A 13,681-nucleotide genomic window follows, 5' to 3' on the forward strand; every position below is an offset into this window, starting at 1 on the left:
TTTAATTTAACACACAATTTAATATTAAAATAAAAGCAACTAGAGGAATAAATAAAAAGTTCGCGAGTAACTGAATTTTGAAAAAAAAAAGCTATTTTTTTGAGTGAAAATCAATAATTACGGCTTCTTTCTAAATTAGTTTAAAGCGCGTCACACACGGTGAATATACTATAATATTTTATGTTAAGATTCTCTAATATAATATATTACAGTATCTTAAGGTAGGTATCCGGTATCAGCGTTCTGACCATCATTTTTCTTTTTGTCATTGCGTACTAGGACCCCTGTAGAACCGCCATCCTGTTTCAAATGACCCGAAATTTTGTGGGTCATTTGTAACAGGATGGTGGTTTTATAAACGCTAAAATTTTAAAACGTGTGACATTAAAGAAATGACTATAAATTTTATTTCAATTTTATTCGATGCTTTTAAATTTTATAATTTCTAGTCGTGAAATTGAAGATTATTCTAAACTAGCTTACCGCCCGCGGCTTCTCCCGCTTTGTCTAAAACCTAATAATCATAAACGTAAACCTTCCTCTTGAATCACTCTATCTATTTAAAACAACCGTATCAAAATCCGTTGCGAAGTTTTAAAGATTTGAGCATACAAAGGGACATAGGGACAGAGAAAGCGACTTTGTTTTATACTATGTAGTGATGATGAATCAGGAAATAAACACGGAAAATTATTTATATAACTTTATTGGATCACAGAACTAAATTTCGTACATTGTTACTACACACATATTTTAAAGTTAATCAGTTTGAGCAACATCATTATTCACACCAACACCATTAGGTAGATAATATAAAAAATTAATTATGTACTGTTACAAATATATCACTTGAACACAAATCACTCATACAAAAGAGAAATATTATGATAAAACGCTCTATAAACGTCTTCGTGTAAGAACCGTTTCGAAAAATTAGTTTTTCTAATTATGTTATATTTGGAAATTCTTAGTGCGCAAAGTGCGCAAGATGCATTGAATATAGTTAAGTTTTAGAGATTAAATATGTTTAGTAAATTAAAGACGAATTATCGTTCTTGACATAAATTACTTAATATTTTTTTTATCATTTAATACACGCGCTGGCCACGGCTGAAGCACACAATATAGTCCAGCCTCGCGCGGAAAATGCTTCGCGAGGCCGCTGTGTGGACCCGCCTAATGAGCGCCTAAACACACAAAAATTTAATTCCTCATTTTGGAAATGAAACTTCTTTACGCGCGTTGAGATAAAATTTCAAGGCAATACCGTCACGTCATGTAGGCGACGAATTTTATACCTTTGAATCTTGCCAAAGAAGTTTCACTTCTGACACGTGCACGTGCACGGCACACACACTGTTTTTTTATAAAGAAGTAATTTTATCTTTACCTCAATTAAATTATTTTCAGAAAATTTCCCGAAACAGTTCTCAGACACTAAAAATACGAAATGCTTAAAATTATACAGAACACGGTAACGATAAAATCGTAGATTACAGTTAAATTATTGATTCGAGTCGAAATTTTATTTATAATTAACAATTCGTTTAAGTTTAAGAAGTTGTAAGGGTCTTCGTATATTCAGATGTTACAAAATGACTAGCGAAGAGGTGTGTACCACAATGTATTGATGGTTAAAGAAATAACGTATTATTAGTATTTTAGGATGTTTACCCATTGTTTATTTTAAAATATTATTGACGAATTACAAGATATTCTAAGAAACAGTTTCAGAATGATATCACAATAACGCCTCAGAAAGCTTTTATCAATTTGTACATATTTAAAAATTATATCTATAAAATATTTTTAAATCCATCAATATAACATAACATTGTGATACACGACCCTATAAGGACTCCAACTAAACTAAAACAAGTAATAAACTCTTTACACATTACATAACAAACATTTTAAAATTCTTGAAAATTTAAATGCAGATATAACCATACTTAATCACAGACTAATAAAATAATACTCATAAACTCTTAATTAATAAATAAATTATGATAAAACACTTAATTCAGTCTTAAATTATATAACTAATAATTTATCAATTGGATAATACCAATAGTTTTTATGTAATAGCAATGAAAGAGTTTAGATCGGTAATACAGCTCTGCAAACAGCACAGTTAAAACAAATTTGAAACATGAATCAAATATAATACAAATACTAAACAGTAATTAATAATTGAAGACGATGTTGTCAGAATTAAAGAAGAGTGATCATAAATAAATGACATGGTTAGTTTTGTTGTAAAAGCTTGTCATATATGCGGGGGAGACAGCATGATCGATCGCTAATCAAAAACTAAACAATTTATAATATTACATTACTAAACAATACAAATCATTAATGCTGCTAATCCAAAAATACTTTAGCTCAGTAAAATAACAAACGCGTACATAACAAATACATCCTCAAAGTTACCTCTTTAATACTGACAATCGATAATTCCGTTGAGTATATCTAGTTAAAGCTAGTGGGAGTAAATGACGTGTAAAATAACACAAAGGAATAATTAACAGTAGACGGACGGTGTTAGCCTCACCTTAGACCTTCCCCGAAACGTAACTTTGAAACCCGCGAATTAAACTTTGTTCGTTAGCCGAAACATTTTCCCGGGGATTTAATAAACTCCCGTACAAAATCTTTTGAACAATTTTAATAAGAACTACGGTTTGAGCATTTTAATAAGCGAGATAACAATGCTGCAAGAACAAGGATCTAAAGTTAAAATTACAAAAGGTTTAACATAAAATTTTGCTACTTAAATATATACGTAGTCTACGGATAAGGTCTAAGTGTAAGTGAAGTTGATTTGATTAGTTATTTAATAATACTAACAAGTTAACATGATATTTCGAAAGAAAAGGTCGAGGGCCTTAATAAGATATAACTAAAAATACTTTTATCAATAGTCAAATATAATAGACTTTATCTGGAAGTTATTATGAATACACGAAGCCTTTTAATTTTATTTTTAATCACGGTTCGAAGTTATTTTTTTTAGCTGTACAAAAATATTAATGATCAACTACATTAATTGAAATGTCAAGTATAAGTACAGAGAATTAAGTACAGAGAATTATTATAATAGTTAGTGAACAAAATTGCGATCTAAATAAATAATATTAAAATAGTATGAGCGTTTTATATGAGAAGAAAGACAAGATTAAAAGGCTGGAACCGTGAATTCACAATAAATTAAAGATAACATCGAGATAGTATATTATTTCATTGTTACCTAATCCAATCTCGGGTATCACATCAAAATTACTGTCCTGCTCGAAAAACGAGAATTGAAGAAATGGTAGTCAGTCAATAGCACCGAAAGGAATCCCATATCCTAAGATGTTGATATAATTTAAGTGGACCACGGGGAATTTAATTTTATAGATATGGAGCTCGCCTAAGCTGTTCTTGGATAGATTTATCGCGAAAGTGTAGGATTCGAAGTTCATTGTTTAGGTACACAGGTGAAGTTAGATATCATGAGACGTCATTAGCTTAGTCCTAATACATCATGATTTTTTATTTATAAAGCAACATCTATGTAACATTCAAAAGTAAGCATATCGTCGCGCGTAATTACCATTTAAATAGTAACACGAAACACCAATTATACGTTGAGTACATTTAGCAATCTCAATATAATCTGCGTCCTACAAAGAAATTTAAAATTTTTTTCACATTAACATCGAGACGGACATTATAAAACAGCCTGAATTTGGCACATAATCTCATTTCCGTACGAAATTCAAATAATATTACAACATTCATTTGTTTTAAAATCAACACCATCTACAAATACGAATCGTGTATTAAAATTACGAAATTTCTCTACCATATAAACGTGACTTGTACAATAATAAAAATATATATGCATATCTACAATATTTATGCATTATGCTTGCGTGTGCTTTTTGCAGGCCCGGACCATCAAATTTTGACAAAAAATAGATCCAATCTGTAATTCATAATACAATAAAGGCATCCGATCGTCTGTGTTGTTTTCGGCAAGTTTCGGCATGGCGTCGATGTTGCTATATATCACTTCAACTATTGTAATTTGAATCCCTAGTTATATGTATATAATTTTACACGTTACCTATTCAATACCTAATATTCGACTCTCGTCAAAACCATCTCAACACCTCTCTCTCGTCCGCACTGAATTTTACTTCCCAAATGTTATTATAAAATGGTATTATGTGCATATTCTCCGTTTTCAAACGCTAGTATGAAATATGATATATTATAGGCATTGAACAATTGATACCTATACATTATATTAGTTCACTAACTCGATTTTATATCTCAATATATATTTTTATTATTCTAACGATTATTTAAATGTGATTTAGAATTTGGTTTCGCAGTGGAGGTTTGCGGTCGATTTGCGTCTTTTATACCTTTTTAGCGTTGCAATTAATTCATGTTTTGACTTATGACTACCTAATTATCATTCATACTCTCATCCCCTACAGACCTCGCATAGTCCGACAGACGCAATCCGACCGCTCCCTCTCATGCTAAGCTACTCTACTTCCTTACTAGCTAAGTGCAGTAATTTACATTTTATTTGAAATTTGAATAATTGCTTTAGTAAAATTATTATGCAACTAACAGTAACACAACATCGTTATATTTCTTTGACACTAAATTAACAGACGTAACGATTGTATTAATAAAATTTACATTTTAAGCCAACATAATATTATTTGTAACGTAAAAATAAATATATTGTTTTATAAACATAATTATTCAACTTTGATTTATATTAAACGATTTAATAATACTTTACAGGAAAGTTATCTACACACACGCCGAATAATTTTTTTTTCAAAGATGAAAGAAAAGGATATCAGATCTATTCGTATAAAATATTTCCTACAAACTGATTAATACTTTTGGCCTATATAAATTCTATAAAATTTGTCTATTCCTCGAACAACAGAAGTTTCAATTGAAATGTAGCGCAGTATCTTGATACTATAATTCTATTCCTATACAAATCTCCTACATTAATAGTTTTTACTAAAACATTGAGCATGTTTAGACGTTATCATGTTTCCCTATCGGCTTGAACCAATATGGTTCGTATAGTTTCTCATAATAATGAAATTTTAATGAACTAAACATTATCCGCAAAATTTCACGCGATAGTGGTAACACTAAACTTAAAATATATATTCATATTTTGATAAACCAAAATAATCTATCAAAAAGATTCACAGAGTCATCGGTGTGCGACTCTTAGAAAAACATACCTTTCGCTACTAATATGAGTGTTATTATTTTTTGAAACGTCGGTTAAAAGACATAATAAAAAAAAAATATTGAATTGAATAATTTCCCTTCAAAGATTGTACTAATTATATGCATGTAGATGTAATAAGCTGTAAGCTGTAAATAAAATTTGCTCATACTTTATTCTATGTTTTGCGCAGTTAGTTCTGCAAAGGCAAGTCAAGCCTGCGCAGACCTTGCTTACTGCGAAACTATTTTCATCAAATATTTAACAGAGCCATTACCTTTGATACGAACCAAGGTTAAGGTAAAATGCTGCAGAATTTAATATTAAAGGAATTTTAAACGTACATTTCTTTTTAGCTCTTTCTTTGTACGTAATGATTTAAATGCTCAGAAATTACAAAGAATTAGGGTCAGATTAAGAACTTTGTAACATTTATGTTTATGCTTAATATTTTTTGTAAAAATAAAAATTGTATAACACAAACATTGGTATAAAAGCTCAACCGACGTTCCAAAATAACGGAGGTTTTCCAGTCGCATCTTATTTTTTAAGTATAGTGTAACCACCATACAAAATTTCAGTGAACTGAAATTTAGAATTACTTTAACGTCTACCGTTTTAAAAATTCTTTTAACGCGTTCACACTTGTTATATGAGCTATTTATAATATTTACATATCTCTAGAATTGTTTTACGCGTTTGCATAAATTTATGTAGAAACAATACCAACAATATTATTCCGCGGTTCCAAGCCTCGGAGAACTAAACATTATCCCCATTAAAAATCGTAAAAAATATCTTATTTTAACAAACTAAAATTCACAGCACTATTTACTTGTACACATATTTCCTCAATCACTAATTACTCACAGATACATTGTATATTTATTATCGAATATGTGAAATTATTCGGTACATCAAAGTAATAGAGAATTTTAGAACCAGTTACTGATTTTACGAAGGATTACGAATGTTTTAAATTTTATTATAGACCATTATTTCGATTTCTGTTTGACAAAACATCGGTTAATGGTCAAGTATATTAAAACATCGATTCTTCTTTGGTGGAATATTTAGCTATATCAGAAAAGATTAACGTTAAACAAAATTAAGATTTTGAAAATATCAGGGACATACATATTATCAAAGTTATTTAGATGATTTCACAAATACATTACACATTATATATTATAACGTTTTATCTTTGAAAAAAGTATTGCGTCATTGAAGACATTTTAAAGGTTGAAACATTCCGAATCATACCACAAACATTCAGAATAAGGGTACCTTATACCACAAATGAGAAAGATGAATGACAAAATAGAAAAGTTCGAGAAAGATCGATTCTATCTTTTTTAACACCAATTCTAAGGAATATTTTATCGTAAGCGAGACCACATACATTATCGCTCATCTTTCTTATTATCTTGGCGGACGGGCACCTTAAAACTAAATACACAGCTTCAATAAACTTATTTATAAAAACACAGCAAAATATTGTCAAAAAGGAACAGGCATCGATAATTACATTAATTTTATAAGGTCCAATAACGTCTCTTGTTAAGTTAATTTGCCACAGGGAAATAATAAAAACCGTTCTTTTTTTATAAAACCAAAGAGATTACATATCTTGTTATTTATTCTATTTTTATAAGGAACTAGCATCTGTCGTAATCCTAGGGTTCTCGTTATTTTTATTTCTGGAATCAGAATATTTTTTTTATAAAAATCTTGATAATCCATTGAAGAATTCTATTAAAATTCCGATGGTTTCTCATTGCCTTACAAACTATAGCCATGCACCTTCAGCCGTCATTTATATTAAAATTCATCAATGATTCGCGATTTATATCCATTTAACCATATTCATGTCTCTAATTTATAATTTTTATTGAAAACCGTTTCTCATATATCACTGCGACAATAATAAAAAGGTAATTTTAATCTAAGCACGTAGAAAAAAGTGTACTGTGCACTAAATTTTAATATTGTGTTACCGGTGTATAAGTAATTATTAAGTTGAAACAAACATTATATAAATATATTTTTACATATAAAACTAGAATAATCGTATCGAGTACCTTAGTAATACAGAATATGTATGTATAAGTATTTACAATTCACCTTATAATATACCCGTGGTCATTTTAACTCCGAGGTCTTGCATTTTGAACGTTACGTTCTCCTTCCCCATTATTTTTTTATATTTTTTATACGTAATCTTATAATATTACATCATCTCATTTAGGAAACTTTTGAATCTAAGTCAGGTATCATGTAGGAGACACTAACTTTACATTTTTCTGTACAAAGTTAGATATTTTTCTTAGAAATATAATAATAGCGTTTTGATTCTTATTCGATATCGATTAAATCAAGAGTACTATAAAAAATGGTTATGAAAAATAACCAACTGAATTTTACTAAATTATATTAGACTTGTATTGTCAATAAATGACATGTCCCTTAGTTTAAGAACTAAGTATTCCCAAAGACTATTGCTACTAATTCATGTCTAATCAATACTTATAGGATACTTTGTAGAAACTATGATACTATACACTAACAAGACTACATAAAATTATGTATAGATTGACATAAATCTTTATCATTTAAGAAGTTAGTTCTGTTTAGTTGCCGTGCCGCTTACATTTTAAATGAAGTAATTACATGTGATTCTATGTATTTCATAAGGATAGTGTGCTACATAGTCGAGATTACTATAATATAATTTAAATATCAATTCATCGATTGGCCGTCTTTGTTTGGGAGCCTGCCGTCGTGTACCATTGTTTGCGCCAGATTGTTGTCCTCGTATAATTCAATGTTCCTCGCCGAGTAGTACCAGGTCGTCAGCAACCACGTCGGACACATGCAGATAAATGATCCAATACATTAGATTGAAGCAAACGAAGCACACCGGGAAAACGATTCGCGAATACTTGTCGATGTCAGACGGTGTCGTGCCCAGCAGTTTGTTGATGCTCTGTAAAATTTTCCCAACTTAACTTTTTTAAATTATTTGCATAGTGGTTATTTGTGGTCAGCACCTTCGCATCGGCAGACAGTCGCATTGCTGATAAATGATAACATTTGCATTGCACACGGTTATTAATAATTAAACGATACGGTCATAAAACATCAACTAACCTTTGAGGCCTGGAGAAGATGAGGTGGGATTTCCTCTTCTGGTTGCGGGGCTGGTGGGGCGGGAGCTGGGGGTCCGCGAGCACCGTTGATCGTGTTTTCATGAGTGACGCCTTTTGAATATGCCTTTGGGTCGTGGACTTTGAAGCGAACCTCCTGCGTGTGAGGATTGTACGACTAATTAAGGCGGTGACAATCATGTTCTTAGTTACATGAAATAAATCTACTGCAAGAAGGATACTTACTGATGATCGGCTTGGTGGAGCCGGGCGAGAAAGTGTGCTCGTCCGGGGTGGTGGTAGAGGCTCCGAAGTGCCAGGAGGGCCGTCTATGTGCATTTTCTTCTCAGCTGCCATTTTCTGAACAGCGGTGAATCTTTGCTTCCTCATCTGTATCCTCTTAGCCATGTAGCCGACGGTAGCATATTCTGGAATAGACAGAAATCGACTTTGTTAAGTGCCTACATTGGAACAGTCGCAAAGCTCTGAAATAACTAGAATAAATCATTGTAATAACAAATATAATATGATCTGCAAATATTAACATATCAGATTTGATCATAATTATTCCACATAAAAAATATATACCAATCAAAAAAATATACGACATTTAAAATTTTACAATACATTTTCATCATAAAATCACGCATCATATTCTATATTTGTTACCTAAGAGACTGGCGAAGACCATCACGAAGCAGGTACCAAGATAAACATCAATGGATTTGACATACGATATCTTCGGTAGTGCTGCATTTGTAGATGACATGAGGGTAGTCATAGTCAGCACGGTAGTCACTCCAAGTGACACTCGGGCAGGAGTCGCGTTTCGGTTCAACCAAAACGAAACCCAAGATATGATCACGATCAAACCAGATGGAATATAAATCTGGATCAAGTAGTATCCCATCGAACGCACAAATTGGATTTCACAAGCCAGGCGTGAATAATTTCCTGCAAAAAATATTTTTTTAATTTATTTCATCATTCAATAATACTCGAGTATTGGGAATGGACGATATTGACCTAGATATAATAGCTAAATGAAGTTGAATGACTAAAATAGTAGTGAAGTCGAATAAAGCAATTAACATGCAGTTGGTTGTTGTAATACCATCAAAATGAAAGGCTCAATCTTGACTCTTGGGGTCAGGTATATTTGAGTGAATTGTTTAAGTGCAAAGTACCTGTGGTAAGTGAGATCTCCATAGCTCTTTGACGATGCCCGAGCACCTTGAACTGCGGCAAAGACACTTCACTGGATACGCCCACGGAGTTGGGGCCTTCGTTCCACTTATATCGGATGTCCCGCATGGTGTAGCCAACTGTACCATGCAGATATATGGAACGATAAAATAAGCACCCATCGCACTGGGGTTTTTAATAAAATTGTAAAATGAATGAACCAACTACCAAAGCGAAAACTTTGAAGTGATAATGGAAAAAGAGAGCAATGTATGACAGAGATTAGAAAATGCCCATTATTTTTTAATCTACTGTCCAGCTTTATGGATCTGTATATCCATAACTGTGGTGTAATCCGTAATTTCATATTATATTTCTGGTGAAGCAAAAAAATACGTTAAGTTTCATCAAATTTTATAACAGCTAATTTGCAAAGAAAATAGGGAGGCATGGTAGCAAACTCACAACTTTCAATTTCTATGTTGCATAATTGACGATCCATCGGGAAGTACTGGAGATCCATGGGACATGATGCGGTGATTGTTAATCTGAAAATTTATTTCAAAAATTATTAAATAACAATTCAAAATTAAAGAGTTTTAGTTACGATACCAATTTTTTGAAAAACTCACCTTATACTGCGGGTAATCGATCCAGAATGATGGATACGAATAAATTCATTGCTTGTTGTAGCGATATGAAAGTAGGATTGCTTCTCGTTTACAAAAAATGTATCCGGCACCCAAATGTTTCTAATAAACTCGGACCCGACGGATAGTGTCTCTACGCCTGGCCTCTTTTTATAGGCTAACCTTGGATCCGTCCAAAACTGTCTAAAGTAGAAATCCAAAGTGAAATCCTGAAACATTATTTTGTGTTGTAGGAAATGATAGTTTGCTGCAGGGTTCTAGAAAAACATTGAATGCGGCTCGGCAATTGTGCTTATTTGCTGAGTAAACGTGTTCTCGCCAAATATTTAAAGAAAACGTTTCTATTGATTCTTGCAACATTTACAACCAGACGCTTGTGTTTTCTGCATAGTTAATATTATTATGTATACCTAGTTAACAATAAATGTCTTGTCGTTTTTAGAAACGTACCCTTTAAAGTTTAGTGAGAAATTGTGCCAATTTAAAATTTGCCGCCGAGATGCGTATTTTTTTTACATAAATTCATATCAAACATCGTCATGACAGCAAGGCAGGTCCTTTAAAAACAAGTCTGATAATATCTTAATATTACTTCACGATTGAACAAACACTTACTTTTATTTTATTTTCTGCCTTGCGTCGTCTATATCTTATTGTGTTTAAAATAACAATAGTTTTGTATTGTTATTTTACACTCTTTTTCTTTAAAGTACACGTATTTAACCGAATTAATGGAACGAATGAGACAATTTTGATATTTAACTGCAATCATATTACTGCTTTTATCTCAACACGTTATAATATTACGTGTACCTTAAATTTTTTCCTATCAACTATGGTCACGTCTCAAAGTGACTTTTATATGTAGTCCCCTTGATTTGGTTTCCACTAGGGGTCATAAACCCTGGTCACAGTTAGACGGTGTAATTTGGAACCGTTATCAAGGGTGAACCAATAGCGTCACTTGATTCAACAAAAAATACAATCGCGATTTTACCGACAATTAATAACGCGCTTATCACCGCGGACCGTAATTTTGAATTCTCAAGGTCATGGTATCGGAACTAAAAATTTAACGTTAAAAATAATAAAAACAAAATCGAAACGGTCGTTATAATTGAAATAAAGAAAATCATAAAATTAAAAGTTCCCTCGTCCAACTGGAACTCACGGACAACATTACAAACATTAAATAATATACATTCATAGCAAGACTACTAAAAAGTAAGAAAATTGCGAGTGGCGAAATTTAGGTGTTAAAACGCCAATCTGGGAGACAATAGTAAGAAACCCACAGTCACGACAAATACCTACTCAAAAACATAAAAAGCTCAAAACAAAAAACAACAATGGAGCAACGACAGTGTCTTGCTTGGAGGTATGCTTAATAGCAAAGTACATTTTAGTATGCCTTTACGACGCTCCTGGAAGGTCTCACTACTCCAACCAATTGGTTACTGATGGTATTGAGAGGAAATACAATTTAGTAATAGCAACGAGTAGTGTCGACCTATCCAGGAGGTCTGCTCCAAGACGCCGGCATGCTCGCAGCCTCGTGTCTGGGGCTGCTCGGTCGCTTAGCGCAGCTGAGCGACCGAGACAAGCGTGAGCTGACAGGGACGAGTACCATGAGCACTTCGGAGACGGAGCTGATAGAGAGCACATACATGGTGACGCCCACCTCCACTGGCGGACCTGCAATCAAGCCCAATCGTGAGTCGAGCGCATTACGCGCGAGTGAAAACCAAACCAAAGATCCCGGTAACCCTCAATCGAAGGCGGACTTATACGTATAAATCCGTCACTCGAAAAAGAGTAACTCTTCAGTGAATATGACCATCTAAGTAAAAGTAGTCTCTTAAATACCATTTTCACTTCAGATAGGGAGCTGATCGATAGCACGTACATGGTGACTCCCACGTCGACGGGTGGTCCTGAAATTTCATATTGGTTACTCCACAGTAGTCCCATCGCGACCGCTTTTGGTGCAATGCTGCCCAATACATTTCTTCACAACGTGAATTTCCAAAAAGCAGCAGATGACTGCTTCTCGAGCGCAGTAAAATAATTATTCTAATATGGAATACCTATCGCAAATCAGTTCGTGCTGCTATTTACACAGATGCATTTATCGAAACATTATTTAGGTCTATTTGGATGCAATTATTTGTGATGATATTTTTTTACAAATTTTTGTAACACGAACTTACTTATTAGGTCTAAATTTAAAATTTTCAGAATTAAACTTACCTGCAGATCAACAATTTTGTAAATAAGGAAATTTTAAAAACAATCTTAAATTTTTTGGTTTATTTTACCAATTAAATTGAAAATTTTAAAATCGTATTCAAAGAATTTTATCCCCTCTTTTATTTCAAGGAATTGTTTCCATCATAACAACGAAATTTAATTTGATAGGTACAACGTTATAAAATGAAAACATTTATATTCTGCATACAAACCGTCTCTTCCAGGAAATGTATTTTAAAAATGATTGTAACAGCATAACAGCGAACCGTTAAAGCGTGTCTGCGTGTCATTTATTTGAAAGCTTAGCTATCCTGACAGCTCGTTTTGCATCTGCAAGCTCAAGCGAATTTAGGAATTATGATAATCGTGTATAATACGAACATTTGAAAACGGTGACCCACATCGTGTGAGCTCGTTGCAAATAAGCGACCCTTTTCGGGGTTTAGACATAGTATAAAGAGAAAAGTTAAGTCATCTTCGAACAAAGGTACATCGTGCCGTTTGTATGTACGCCGTCCGCTTGGTCACGCTCTCCGTTCATGTACTTACGCTCGCACACAACGGCGCTCGGTTCCTACTCTGGTACCGTGACGGCCGCGCCATTGCTGTGAGCGGTCGGAGTTTGTTTATACAATTATTTAAAATATCAATCTGACATGGTGACAACCCTGCACCTCGCGAGTTTACGAGCCGTGCGCTTTTAAACGCCGGAAGTCGGCCTACTTCTCTCTTTATACTATGGTTTAGACAACACAGAATTGGATATACTCACCGCCGTAATTGGGTCTCACTCTTTTATCGTAGCTGACACTCAGCGAATCCAAAATGGCGGAGATGTTGACGTCACCGAACATGCCCCCACCGCCCGCGCCTCTGCAAACAATTCGTACTGTTAATATTAATATTTCATACTCTTCAATATTTTTTTGGGATAAAATATGCACGTTATGTAACATACACATACGCATGAGATACGTCCGTTAATTCGTACATTTTTCATAATCGGTCCCCTCATATTACTCGTTATATATTTATCTATAGATTATAAGTACAAAATATGAGGTCCGCTTAAATACAATTTTTCGAGCCAATAACCTCGCCCGATTAACACGTTCGACCGAACGTTCCGTTCGCCCGACTTTAAATAGAGCGAGTGCCTATGGATATATCGTCGCACTTTTATATCT

General features: G+C 33.3%; 1 protein-coding gene across 3 annotated transcripts in view; it reads right to left on the reverse strand.

The window, feature by feature from the left end:
• Positions 1 to 3,108: 3,108 nt before the first annotated feature.
• The window catches only part of LOC123705150 (gamma-aminobutyric acid receptor subunit beta-like), a 54,427-nt gene continuing 43,854 nt past the window's right edge, over positions 3,109 to 13,681 (reverse strand). For 2 of the 3 annotated variants that reach the window (XM_045653800.1, XM_045653801.1), the window contains exons 2-10: positions 13,267 to 13,367; positions 12,111 to 12,178; positions 10,227 to 10,453; positions 10,060 to 10,142; positions 9,597 to 9,734; positions 9,079 to 9,363; positions 8,656 to 8,837; positions 8,414 to 8,587; positions 3,109 to 8,249 (exon numbers count right to left, since the gene is read on the reverse strand). In XM_045653800.1, the coding sequence (XP_045509756.1) occupies positions 8,085 to 8,249; positions 8,414 to 8,587; positions 8,656 to 8,837; positions 9,079 to 9,363; positions 9,597 to 9,734; positions 10,060 to 10,142; positions 10,227 to 10,453; positions 12,111 to 12,178; positions 13,267 to 13,367 (1,423 nt within the window). In that variant the 3' untranslated portion in view covers positions 3,109 to 8,084. Of the gene's footprint in view, positions 8,250 to 8,413; positions 8,588 to 8,655; positions 8,838 to 9,078; positions 9,364 to 9,596; positions 9,735 to 10,059; positions 10,143 to 10,226; positions 10,454 to 12,110; positions 12,179 to 13,266; positions 13,368 to 13,485; positions 13,529 to 13,681 lie in introns of those variants that run through there. The other variant, XM_045653802.1, reaches the window with a different exon arrangement.

Source organism: Colias croceus, chromosome Z, assembly GCF_905220415.1.
Source record: "Colias croceus chromosome Z, ilColCroc2.1".
In the NCBI taxonomy this organism is placed as follows: Eukaryota; Metazoa; Arthropoda; class Insecta; order Lepidoptera; family Pieridae; genus Colias; species Colias croceus.